The sequence below is a fragment of the Saccopteryx leptura genome, chromosome 1 (assembly GCF_036850995.1).
Source record: "Saccopteryx leptura isolate mSacLep1 chromosome 1, mSacLep1_pri_phased_curated, whole genome shotgun sequence".
NCBI classification, from domain to species: domain Eukaryota; kingdom Metazoa; phylum Chordata; class Mammalia; order Chiroptera; family Emballonuridae; genus Saccopteryx; species Saccopteryx leptura.
In genome coordinates this window covers 261,005,683-261,018,643 of record NC_089503.1, presented here as the reverse complement: position 1 = coordinate 261,018,643, position 12,961 = coordinate 261,005,683, and the positions used below count along the sequence as shown (strand labels likewise).

Sequence of the window (12,961 nt, the reverse complement as noted above, 5' to 3'; positions counted from 1 at the left end):
AATAATTCGTGCAGATACTGCACCCTTGAGAGGAGAATACGACTCCCTACCTTTTGGGGCGGGCTGTAAATAGTGACTTCCTTGTAAAGGGAACAGCACAGAAAAAAAAAAAGGGAAGAAAGAAGCATTACAGGAGACAACTGACAGACCTGCCTCAGCCAGGGGAACAAGGTCAACATTAGCGAAAAGTCACACTGATGGCATGTGCTCTGGCCATGATGTACTACTAAGAAGGGCGCCTCACCTCTTTGGTCCTCCTCAACCCTCAACACATCCCAATTGAGGATGTCCTACGAAATACCTCACTGGCTTTTAAAACTGTCAAGGTCATCAAATTAAGGAAGTTGGAGACCCTATCTTAGCCTAGAGGAGCCTAAGGACACTAAATGTAACATGGATCCTGGGACAGAAAAGGTAAAAAAAAAAAGAAAATCTAAATGGATTGTTGGGTTCCAGTAACCTACTAACAATGGGAAGAATTGGGAGATATGTGAATCCAGCTATTTACTAAGCCAAGTAAGTATTAAAGAAATCTGCAAAATACTATAGTTATTTCTCATAAAAAATGTTAGCCTTAGCCAGTTAGCTCAGTCCGTTGGAGTACCATTCCCAAATGCCAAGGTTGCAGGTTCAATCCCCAGTGAGGGCACATATGGGAAGCAATCAATGAATGCACACTAAGTGGAACAACAAATGAATGGTTCTCTCTCTCCCTTGCTCTATGATCTCTAAAATCAATAAATTTTTCAAAAATTTATGCTATCATGTAATAATTGATTTATTACATCATCTTTAAGTGAATTAGTATTATCAACATATATTTTGAATACAATCAAATGTTCTTTTGGTCCAAGAGATGGTAAAAGGGCCGTGCCAGTGCTTGTGGCAAAGGGTTTCCCATCCCCATGGCAGATAGCAGTATGAGCAAAGGCTCCTGAATAGTCCTCCTGACAGGTGGACTTTGTCTTGCTGCCAAAGTTGTGTTTTAAAAAGTTAGAGGTACTAAAATTTTAACAGGACTCAACCTACAGATATGCCATAATTTCTCTATAAAATCTATTCAATTCTAAGTCAGCAAAATTTGGCACCCTGTTTTTGTGGCCTTTAAAGTAGCAATTGTACAGGCCCTGCAGTTACCTAATGCAGAGATCTTGGAACCTCCTAGGGCAGCTCTGCTCTGACCCATGTGTCTGTAGATAGGGAGACCAAGCACAGACACCCAGTGGCCAGCTCAGGCCCCCAATGCCAGTACAATACCCTGCACCCCATGTCCCACTCCCCACAGACTTTCACTCTCTAGGTTAAGGAATCTTCTCTCTTCCCCAACAGGTCCGCCTCCACCCTCAAGTCCAGGTACTCCTTGGCTCCACCCAGGCCCAGAGCACCAACCCTCCCCACTCTAGAGGGTACTGGGCCCATCCTTCTCAGCCAGACAGCCACCCTGCTCCTACCAACCTAGGCCTTCTCAGGCTCCAACTCTGACCAAACCAATGGCTCCACGGACCTGAAGCCCCAAATTCCAGGCTGTCAGCAATCTTGAAAGTGGCAACAGGACTGCTTTGTACAACACTGCCATGGACACTGCTGAGTGCTCCCAAAAGAAAGAAACGCTGCATGCCTGGACCAATCATTCTCAGCGCACCACTGTGTTAAAGCTGCTTCTGAGAGTTGTCAATGTCTTGCCTTGAGGAACACTGCAAGCCACCAGGTCTCAGTCTCACTAAGACCTGAAGCTTTGCAATGTGGTTACATCACAACTATTTTTAAGATTAAGCTCCAAAAATAAACAGCATTATGGCTTGGGACCCAGAGAAGGGAATATGCAGCAAGGGCTGGTATATGTCTCCTGTCTATCCACCCCTCACACACTTCCCACCTCCTTGCCCATCCTGCCCTCAGGTGGGCCTGTCCAAGGTGCTGCCCTGAGGTTGCTTTAACCAAAGGGAACTCGCATAGCCAATGGCATCTGACCCTGACTGGCTGCGTATGTCACCCCCTGCAAAGGGGCCTGTGGCCACCTCCCTATTCTCCTCTCCCTCGTTCTTAGATACCCATGAGTCCCATGGCTCCTTCTGCTGCACCATCCTCAGACTCACAAACTATAACTTATGTGCTAATTTTCTTGAGGAAAAAAATCTTTGCAATATCTTGCAAACAGGCCAGCTCCCTTTTTCCTCCAGGAACTGAGAATATGCTCCTGTCCTGGTATGACCCCTGCTTGTCCCACCTGAGGTCACACAAACCCTTGGGAGGTCCCCGGAATTCACATTTGTTTCCACCTGTTCTACACACAGGCCCCTTTTATCTTGTTCCTTCACCAGGTTAGGTGGTTGTAGGAGACAGGATGGATCCCTTAGCCCCAGTGCTCTGGCCAGTGCACATGCCACCTCTGTCTCCTAGGTGGTTATGGTTATGGTACAACTGCTCTCAACATGGCAGAGAAACTGTCTGCAAGATAAAAAGCAGTGTATATAAGAGCAGTTTTAGCCAGCCCAGTGGAGGGCTGATCAAAGACTCTCCCTCACATACCCTTGCAACTGGAACATTTAAATGACCCACTAACACAGCCAGGGCGCTGGTTACAGGGTAACAAGCCTGTCAATATGTGACAAAGCACTCACAAGAAAATGTGCTGTGAGGAGGTATCAGAAACTGCACTGCAGAATTTTACCAAGTAACTTCAAAATAGTCTGTATATCAGCCTAATTCACACATGTGAAGAGAAGCATTACTGACTGCTGAAGGATGAGCACTTAGGGTGCTTGCCTTGATGACCATTCACACGGGCCACCACACAGGACATCCCCAGAAGGCTCCCACCATCTAGTGAGAAACCATCCCCTCCATGGCCAGAGGAGAGCGCCATTAAGGCAACAGAAATATGGTAGCACCACAGCATTCCTGAGCAGTCATCAGGCTTGTTCATACTGTACCTAGTGTGAATGGGGTTACTTTAGGAGCACACAGAGTCTGTCACCCTGGTACTCCAAAATAATCTAATGACTTTTAGAAGTATAGTGAACCCCTCAACTATTTCCACTATTTTTTTTAAAGATTTTATTTATTCATTTTAGAGAGAAGAGAAAAGAAAGAGACAGAAGGTGGGAGGAGCAGGAAGCATCAACTCCCATATATGCCCTAAGCAGGCAAGCCTGGGGTTTCGAACTGGCGACCTCAGTGTTCCAGGTAGATGCTTTATCCACTGTGCCACCACAGGTCAGGTTTAGGTCCATTATTTTATTTTATTATTATTTTTTTTTTTGTATTTTTCTGAAGTTGGAAACGGGAAGGCAGTCAGACTCCCACATGCGCCTGACTGGGATCCACCCAGCATGCCCACCAGGGGGCGATGCTCTGCCCCTCTGGGGTGTCGCTCCATTGTGGCTGGAGCCATTGTAGTGCCTGAGGCAGAGGCCATAGAGTCATCCTTAGTGCCTGGGCCAACTTTGCTCCAATGGAGCCTTGGCTGCGGGAGGGGAAGAGAGAGACAGAGAGGAAGGAGAGGGGAAGGGGTGGAGAAGCAGATGGGCGCTTCTCCTATGTGCCCTGGCCGGGAATCGAACCCGGGACTCCTGCATACCAGGTCGATGCTCTACCACTGAGCCAACCAGCCAGGGCCTAGGTCCATTATTTTAAACCTGGAATAAGCTATAAAGAATAAAGGCAGGTGGACACAGAACTGGGATGAGAAGCCCAAAGGGAAAGGGAAAGGCAGAGAATGAGGATTAGATGGAGAGAGGTCAAAGTAGTTCAGAGGTGGCAGCTGAGGCAGGGAAGAGAACTCGGAAAAAGGAACCAATTTCCAAAGGTATGTACCTCTCTGTTCCCACGTGCTGAACTCACTAAGAAAATGCAAGCAGCCTAAGATTTCTAGTTGGAGCTGATGGAGCTGCCCAAGCTCTCCTGGAAGTTGCCCAGCAGCAGACAGAGAATCAGCAGTGAAAGGCAGCAACCAGCCCACAACAGGTGCTGGGGAGGGGCTAGGCTACAAAGAGTCTCCCAGAGTGCTAGAGCACCAACTAGAGGAAGTGATGGTCTAATGCAGGGGTCCCCAAACTTTTTACACAGGGGGCCAGTTCACTGTCCCTCAGACCGTTGGAGGGCCGGACTATAAAAAAAAACTATGAACAAATCCCTATGCACGCTGCACATATCTTATTTTAAAGTAAAAAACAAAATGGGAACAAATACAATATTTAAAATAAAGAACAAGTAAATTTAAATCAACAAACTGATCAGTATTTCAATGAGAACTATGGGCCTGCTTTTGGCTAATGAGATGGTCAATGTCCAGTTCCATATTTGTCATTGCTAGCCGTAACAAGTGATATGATGTGCTTCCAGAGCTGTGACACATGCATCCCACGTTACGGGAAGTAGTACTGTACGTGACGTCGCGCTTTGCGGCGCTACCACATACAGTACTCCAGGAGCACAGGATGCGTATGCTGACCACCTCTGAAAGAGGTGGCCCTTCTGGAAGTGCAGCAGGGGCCGGATAAATGGCCTCAGGGGGCCACATGCGGCCCGCGGGCCATAGTTTGGGGACCCCTGGTCTAATGAAAGGAACTGGCTGCTGGCTGCAGGATTTTCAAAGCTCTCACAAGACAGAGAGATAAATCCCTGTGAGGAAGAACCAGGGTGAAGGCCACGCCCAACCTACTTGGCTATATGAGAAGCAGGGCCCTTTAGACCCACAGCTGTGTCATATTCGCCCAACTCACTCGAAGACCCACATTCCAGCAGACAGCTGGCCGAAAGGCCGGGCACAGCTGCAGTGGGGCATGGTCCTGAGAATAGGGCAGGTGGGGACTCTGATCACCCTTCTGTCACCAAGGGGTAAAGACTGATGGTCATACAAGCAGGCTAGGACCTGGACCCCAACCTCTTTGGAGACCCGCTTGCTAAAATTGTAAGGACTGAAGACACCAAGTAAGAAAGAAGTGGCCAGTCCCCCACACCTGCAAGAGCAGAATGCTCTGGACATTTTGGGGGAAAGGCCTGGTAGTTTCTTTAAAACAACACACACCTACCCTAGGACCCTAAAATTCAACCCAAGGTATTTAGCAAGAGAAATGAGGATCAATGTCCAAGTGAAGACATCTGCAGGGATGATCACGGCAGCTGTGCTCCCCCAGCCCTGGTGTGTGTAAATAGGTGAATAAATAACTATGCATAATCACTCAGGAATCGCTCAGCAAAATACACACACACAACACGAATGAATCTCTACGCACACAGAGAGAAGCCCCACTGAACACATATTGCATGACTCCATTTGTAGGAGATCTGAGGAGAGATCAGTCTAGAGTAGGAGAGTGCACCCAGTCAGGGAGGGGAGGAAAGCATGGAGGGCTTGAGGAAATTTTCTGGGGTGATGAAAAGGTTCAGCATCCTGCTAAGGCTTTAGACTACATAGATGGATGCATGTGGGCAAACTGCACTAGGAGAGGCTCACACGGTGTTACCTCCTGCCAGGGCAGGCAGCCCTATTGTTTACTTCATCCCTCCCCTCCCAAGAGGCCACTTATGAAGAGTATTATCCAAATAACAAAAGCTCTATGACCCATGAAGTCATCTTAGCTGATGTAAACCTTTTTCTGCAGGGCCCATTTCTACATAGAACAGGCTATTCACACATTTTTACATTACTGATAACAAGTGGCTGCATTACCATGATATTCTTAGATTCATTTTTGCTTTTGAAGAAGACCTGGATGTTAATGTGGGCATGAATGATGCGGCCACAACACTCACTACTGTGGGTCCCCCAAGCCGTCTTAATTCCAACTGATTGTCCAATGAGATCCCTGGGCACAAAAGAGGTGACTGGTTTCTACACAGCTGTGTCACCCTCTACTACTCTTTTGGTGAATGCTAAAGTCTCAACAGAAAGATGAAACAGTGACTCTGTCATTGAAGATACCAACTTCAAAAAGGTGCCTTGCCCGCTTTGCAGATCCAGTAAAAAGCACTTTTAGTGAACACTACAGTCTATTCAAACTTCCAAGTGCTTGACCAGGAGCTGGAAAGTCAGAAAAACTGAAGCTAATAACATCTCCAAGGGGTCAGAATGCTGCCAGTTCCCAATAGGCCCTTGGTGGGCAAAGAAGCCCCTGCCACCCACACCACATAGGGATATGTCCTTGGTCTGAGTGAAGCCCCATTCCACAGCTAATGAGATGCATAATGCAATAGGGGAGGAAAGAGGAGGGAGATACATAGACTGCCTCAAGGCCACAAGCCCCAACAGAAGTCAGAACTGGCAGTCACCAGGATACCTGCACCATATCCAAGGCACACATGGTAGGCTATTAAAAAGGGAAAACAGCTCCCAGTCTGCCCCTGTCCTGTGTTTACTTCCAGGTAAAATGAGGAAGTAGAGATGGTCTGCTCAGGCATCCACTGACTTCCATTCTTCATAAGCCTCACCCTTAACAGTCTCCCCAAGACTTCTGCATGTTCTTTCATAATATGGTATCCCAGAAAATAGCATGATCAGGTAATTTCTGTTCCTAGGACCAGCCTGTCACAGAGTTGGTGCCACAGAAAAAAACACACACAAACACATTTTCAGTGAAACGTGTTCATAGAACAGACCCCCCCCCCCGCCGCCACCCCACATATGCCCAGGGTGACAAGGGACCTAGCCCTTACATTTCAGGTGCAGAACATCTAAAGAATTTCATGTTTTGCTGAGTTAAATGCTCCTTAACCCAAGGGAAGGAGGGAGAGAGTTGTTCTCACCTGTGTGTTTCCCAGATTGTTTCTGAAGATCAAAAATTTATGACAGAAAGACTCTCATCTATACGAAAGTGCAGTAGAATCTACTTATCACAGAAACAAAAACGAAGAACTCAGCACAGCTTCCCTGCCTGCCCCAGCTTCAGTCTTATCTAATGGTCCTGACTTGAGGTGGGGGGAGGGCAGTCCATGCCCAATCTTCTGGTTGGCCTTACAAGACCAACAAGCTCACAACTCCCAGCTGTGTGATATTTTTTTCCTGTCAGCACTTATGGATGCCAGAATGGAAACCAAACTATTTTAATCTTGTTTGTTTTTTTAAAGCATCCATATTAAGGTATAATTTACATACTACAAAATTCATCCATTGTAAGAGTACAATCCAATGATTTTTAGTAAATTTAGAGTTGTGCAACCATCACCACAATCCAATTTTAGAATTTTCATCACCCCAAAAAGTTCCCTTGTACCCATGAGTGATTAATCACTGCTACCACCCACCGTGCCCTGCCCCATGGAGCCAATGACTTCTCTCTATACTGCTTGCTTTCTTGGATACTCCTTATAGATTAAATTCTTCAACACACAGTCTCTGGGTTGGGAGTCTCTTCCTCAGCATGATGAGCCTGAGAATCATCCATGTTGTAGCATGTAGCGACACATTTGTACTTTTCATTTCTGAACAGGCATCTACTATACAAACTTAGCACATCTTGTTCAGCCAGGGATATGTGGACTGTTTCTATTCTTTTTTTTGTATTTTTCTGAAGCTGGAAACGGGGAGAGACAGTCAGACAGACTCCCGCATGCGCCCGACCGGGATCCACCCGGCACGCCCACCAGGGGGCGGTGCTCCGCCCCTCCAGGGTGTCGCTCTGCTGTGACCAGAGCCACTCTAGCGCCTGGGGCAGAAGCCAAGGAGCCATCCCCAGCGCCCGGGCCATTTTTGCTCCAATGGAGCCTTGGCTGCGGGAGGGGAAGAGAGAGACAGAGAGGAAGGAGGGGGTGGGGGGTGGAGAAGCAAATGGGCGCTTCTCCTATGTGCCCTGGCCGGGAATCGAACCCGGGTCCCCTGCACGCCAGGCCAATGCTCTACCGCTGAGCCATCCGGCCAGGGCCTGTTTCTATTCTTTAGCTATTACAAATCATGCTGCTAAGGACGTCCAAGTACCTGCCTTTGTATAGCCATATGTTTTCATTTCTCTTGGATACATTTCTTGGATAGATTGCTAAGTCACATGGAAGTTCATGTCTAACTTTGTAAGAAATGTCAAACATTTTACATTCTCACCACTTTACATTCCCACTACGTATGAGGATCCATTTTTCCAAATCCTTGTCACACTTGTCTCTCTTTTTTTTTATTACAGCCATCCTTGAGACTTGTTTTATGGCCTAGCACATGCTCTAGCCTGGAGAATGTTCCATGTACTTGTGAGAAGATATATTCTGCAGTCACCAGATGGAGTGTTCTATAGATGCTTGTTAGCCAAACAGATCAACAGTGTTCTTCAAGTCTTCCAGAACTATACTGACTTCCTATTTAGAAGGGGGAGCATTGAAATCTTTATAACTGACGAATTGTCTACTTCTACTATTAATCATATTAGCTTATGCCTCAGATATTTTGGGGTTCTGTTATCAGATGCATATACGTTTACAACTATTGAATCTTTCTGATGTATTGTTATAAAATGTCCCTCTCTGGTTCCAATAACACTGCTTGTCTCAAAGTCTAGATTTATCTAGTATAATATAGTCATTCTAGTTTTTGTAGGTTTACTTATAATGTATGTTTCCCCATCTAAGTGAAAGATCTCAGCAATGTTTCTTATAGACAACACATAATTAAACTGGATTACTTTTTGTTCTACTCTGATAATTTATGCCTTTTTAATTTGGGTATTTAGACTATTCCCATTTAATGCAGTTATTGATGTGGTTGAATTTACATTTGTCAGTTTTTGGTATTGGGAGGGGATCCTGGAACCAATCACCCATGGACACTGAGGGACAACTAAGTTTTGGGGAGTCAAAAGTTGTATATGGCCCGGGCCAGTTGGCTCAGTGGTAGAGTGTCGGCCTGGCGTGCAGGAGTCCAGGGTTCAATTCCCGGCCAGGGCACACAGGAGAAGCACTCATCTGCTTCTCCACCCCTCCCCCTCTCCTTTCTCTCTGTCTCTCTCTGTCTCTCTCTTCCCCTCCCACAGCCAAGGCTCCACTGGAGCAAAGTTTGCCCGGGCGCTGAGGATGGCTCTGTGGCCTCTGCCTCAGGCGCTAGAATGGCTCTGATTGCGGCAGAGCAACGCCCCAAGGTGGGCAGAGCATTGCCCCCTGGTGGGCATGCCGGGTGGATCCCGGTAGGGCGCATGCGGGAGTCTGTCTGACTGCCTCCCCGTTTTCAGCTTCGGAAAAATACAAAAAAAAAAAAAAAAGTTGTGTATGGATTTTTGGCTGCGCAAGGGATTGATGCCCCTGACCCCCATGTTCTTCAAGGGTAGACTGCTTATGTGTATAGGTTCTAAGGGATATCCAGAGTCAGACATTCTCAACAAGAATCCAAAGACTGCTTGCATCTAACATAAAAACTGTGGTTACTCACTCCAGAATGAATTATAGTTTTAGAATGATTGTGAGCTAAACTTTATCCCATGAGTCTGTCAAAACCCACAACTGTACTTTTTCAACAAACCACACAGATGAACTCAGGGAGACACTAGTTACACATGCGACATCTTATTTTCAGTGAAGCTTAATACCAAAGGGCAGTTATTGCCAACATTTTTTTCTCTTACCACATACCATACACCAGGCTGATTCTAGGTATACAGCTGTCACCCATCAACCTGCAAGGCAGATATTATTACCCATTTTACAAAAGAAACACAGGCAAAGATCACCTAAGCAAGATCAGTCAGAGAGTGTGATTTGATCCCCACTCTTCACACAGGCTTCCAAAACCGGGCTCTTTCCACATTCCCACAGCTTCACAATGCCCTGGGGTATCTCTAGTTCTACAGGAGGGTCCTGCCCTGTGTGCCTGGATTAATCTCTGCCTCCTGCTCCTTTACATCCTTTATGTGTAAAGATATCATCTCCATCAACTTCATAAAATCTAAGTGCCCTTGGGTTGGATGCCAACAGGCACAGTGGGGAAAATCTGGGACCAAGAGGCCCAGAGACCAACTGCAGTCTCTGCGGCCCAGGCTTTGATAAAAGAAATATCTGAGTATAGAGTCCAGCTCTGAGCTCCTTCAACACTTAACCCCTCACAATTCACTGGCTTGCCCTGCATGGGGAACATGGTGATTACAGGAAAAAATGTACACCAGGAACCCAGGAATACAAGGGACACAGCAGATCTCCACAAACACAAGCTCTTCTTTATCCTCACAATCTGAGATATTGCTGAGGACCAAGTCAGAGAGAGGGGAAAGAAGCTATAATTTTATTTCTAGAACTTTAAAAGAGGCCTCTGGCTTTAGAACAGGGGCTACAGAAAACAGAACCATACAGAAAAGGCCTTTCTTGGTAGCAGAAACAAAGTATATCCCATCCCCCCAGACTAAGACATTCTCCCAATAGGAGGGGATTGGGTTTTCCCATTAAACTAAAGAAGTTAAAGAGTTTTAAACAAGAGGAAAGGCCAGGTCAGACGATCTCCTTCGGATACCAATAGTCTGTATTCTAAAATGGATTTAACACAAAGACCTTAAGATGAGGCCCCTCTGGGAGAGCGTCTGACACTCACTAGAAGGCAAGGAGCCCCCAAGCTTCCTCAGCTCTGCACCTCCCACCCTCCATCACCATCTGGGCAAACAAGCATAGAGGTGAGTCTGCAAGAAAGACAAGGGACAGACCACAGAAGAACTGCGGGGCTCGCTGGGAAGCTGGGGCCACACCCACATGACCAAGTTGAAATGTCCTGAGGCACCTGAGTATAAATATTTTGAAGAGAATTGCTCTCACCAGAACTCTGAGGGGATGCAGTGACAAACAGGAGCAGTAGCTAGGCCTGAATGTCTCTTTATAGGGAGAAAAGGTTTCTGAGGGAAGAAATAGGGTAGTACACTGAGTCCTCTTTCAAGTTTTCCTTAAGAACCTCACAAAAGCCAAGGATCAGGGAAGTTACTCTTGAAGTAATCAGCATCAGCTAAGGAGAAATCAACAGAGCAAGCCACAAAAGACCTCTCCCCGGTAAGGCTTCTCCTCCAAGATGAGCTGCCTATGAGGAGCAGTAGCATGTGTGAGAAGTACCCTGCACTGGGCTCTAGACTCTGCCTGTAGCCAAGTGACCCAAGCAGGGCATAGGATCCCTGGCTTCCTATACCACACATCTGAAAAGCAGAAAGTCATGACCAAATGAAAAACTCAATTTTCTACAAATCAAAAGTACCAAGATGAACAGATAGCAGGGAGTAGAGAGAGGATACTGCTCCCCCTCTTATGTGACCCATACCCTGTGCCAGTGATATCCAGGCCCCTGGAAGGAAGTTCCTTGGATGGCACATGATACCAGGGTTGGAGTGCATAGCCACCTACATGATAACCCACCAAAACCTGCCTTCTGCAGGGCCTTGAACTCAACCTGTCACACCTGGACCTGTCCTGGTTCCCATCCCCAACCACTCACCTGTGTGAGGTACGCATGTCCACAGGCCCGTCACCTGCCTGCTCTTCGCCTCTGGCCATGGCCATCACCTCAGGCCCCGTCAGCAATCCTTGGGCTGGGCCTCCTGGCTCAATTGTCACTCTCATGTCACCATCAGTGTTTAAATCTGAAGCCAACAATCTTCTCTCCATTTTTATTTTCTTGCTTTCCACATCATCCTCCACTGGATCCTGTTCAAGCGCTCGTTTCTGACTCCGTGTCCGACATGCTTCTTCAGTCATTCTGAACTTTGGGGAAGGAGAAAACAAGACACTTAAACTTGGCACAACAGAGTTGCTACCTTCTTAGTAACTTTTCAGTGTCAGCTTGGAGTACTTTCCTTGCCACGTGACATTAGCAGAAGTAAGTACAACAACCACAGGGCCCACAAAGTGTGCCTGTGACATTTTCTTTACTGCCCTCAGGAAGGGCTGAGACAGGAGTAGTGGAGCATCTGGAGAGCTGAGAACTCAGGGATCTGAACAAAAACAATGGAAGGTGGCTAAATATCAGAAAGAAGAATTCTTGGTGTTCAGACTCAAATAGAAAAAACTGTAAACACCCTGGACACCCTGGAAGTGTCTGGAAGCCTGGAAAAAGGACCATGTGATACCAGGAGCAAGGTCACTGACCAGGTCCAGTCCTGCACTGCAAAAACTCGAGCTGACTCTTAACCTTTTCTCCCCTTTAGTGAAGGTGGCCTCCTTACTCCCTGTGAGGAGTAGAGGTAACATTTAACCCTTTAACTAACAGTGAGGTAAACTTTGAGTAGACTGAGTCCTGGCCCATTGCTGTACCAGCATCCTGTACCTACAGTACATATATATTTTGATTTAAAGAAAAAAAAAAAAAAAGAGCTGAGTCAGTTATTGATCCCATGAAATCACTAGGCTCCACATGACCCTTGCCAGGATTCAGTCTGAGAGACAAAGCACTTTCCAAAAAAACTAGTCTGAACCGGTTCCAGACAACAAGCTGAAGTGCTGTTAACCCTGGCGGAGACAGAAGGGAGGACAGGCAGTGATGTCTGCCTGCAGGGAGGCTGCAGGCATTCCATAGCAGAGGCTGGGACATAGGCACCCACTCTTAAAGGGGTCGCTCTGAGCCTGGCCTCAAAGATCCAACAGCACAGGACACAAGTAACAAGACTACGAGAGTTCACCAGGGGACAGAAAGGAATATAGCTGCCACGCTCTAGTAGAATTCCCAAAGTGCCAGTTTTCCTCAGAACAGTCAGCAGTCACGTCCACCAACACTCAGCCAAGGGGGAAAATACTGTGTGAACCTCACAGAGCCCAAATTCACACCAGCAGTGTGCCTACACTCAAGGCCTCTCAGTTCTGTCCATGCAGGTAGGGCAGTCAGCGTCTCAGTTCCCTCAGCAGCGAATACCCATGGACACTTGTTTTGGAGAGGACTGGGGGCAGCACAGGGCAACAAAGGGGCCATGTCATCATATATGGGACATGCTCCTGAGCTGACTCACTCGCAACATCCTTAAAGGAGGCCTTGCCCCAATTTGCCCTACTGTGGATTTAGGATGAAAGGAAGGAAAGGACAATTGCT

At 46.9% G+C, this 12,961-nt stretch overlaps 1 protein-coding gene across 9 annotated transcripts in view; it reads right to left on the bottom strand.

Annotated features, from left to right (window-relative positions):
- The window catches only part of GATAD2A (GATA zinc finger domain containing 2A), a 122,922-nt gene that overhangs the window by 26,810 nt on the left and 83,151 nt on the right, over positions 1 to 12,961 (bottom strand). For 6 of the 9 annotated variants that reach the window (XM_066350871.1, XM_066350909.1, XM_066350861.1 and 3 more), the window contains one exon: positions 11,378 to 11,643. The exons of 1 other annotated variant lie outside the window; for it this stretch is intronic. In XM_066350871.1, the coding sequence (XP_066206968.1) occupies positions 11,378 to 11,643 (266 nt within the window). The remainder of the gene's footprint in view (positions 1 to 11,377; positions 11,644 to 12,961) is intronic. 2 more of the 9 variants (XM_066350892.1, XM_066350882.1) reach the window with 1 other exon arrangement.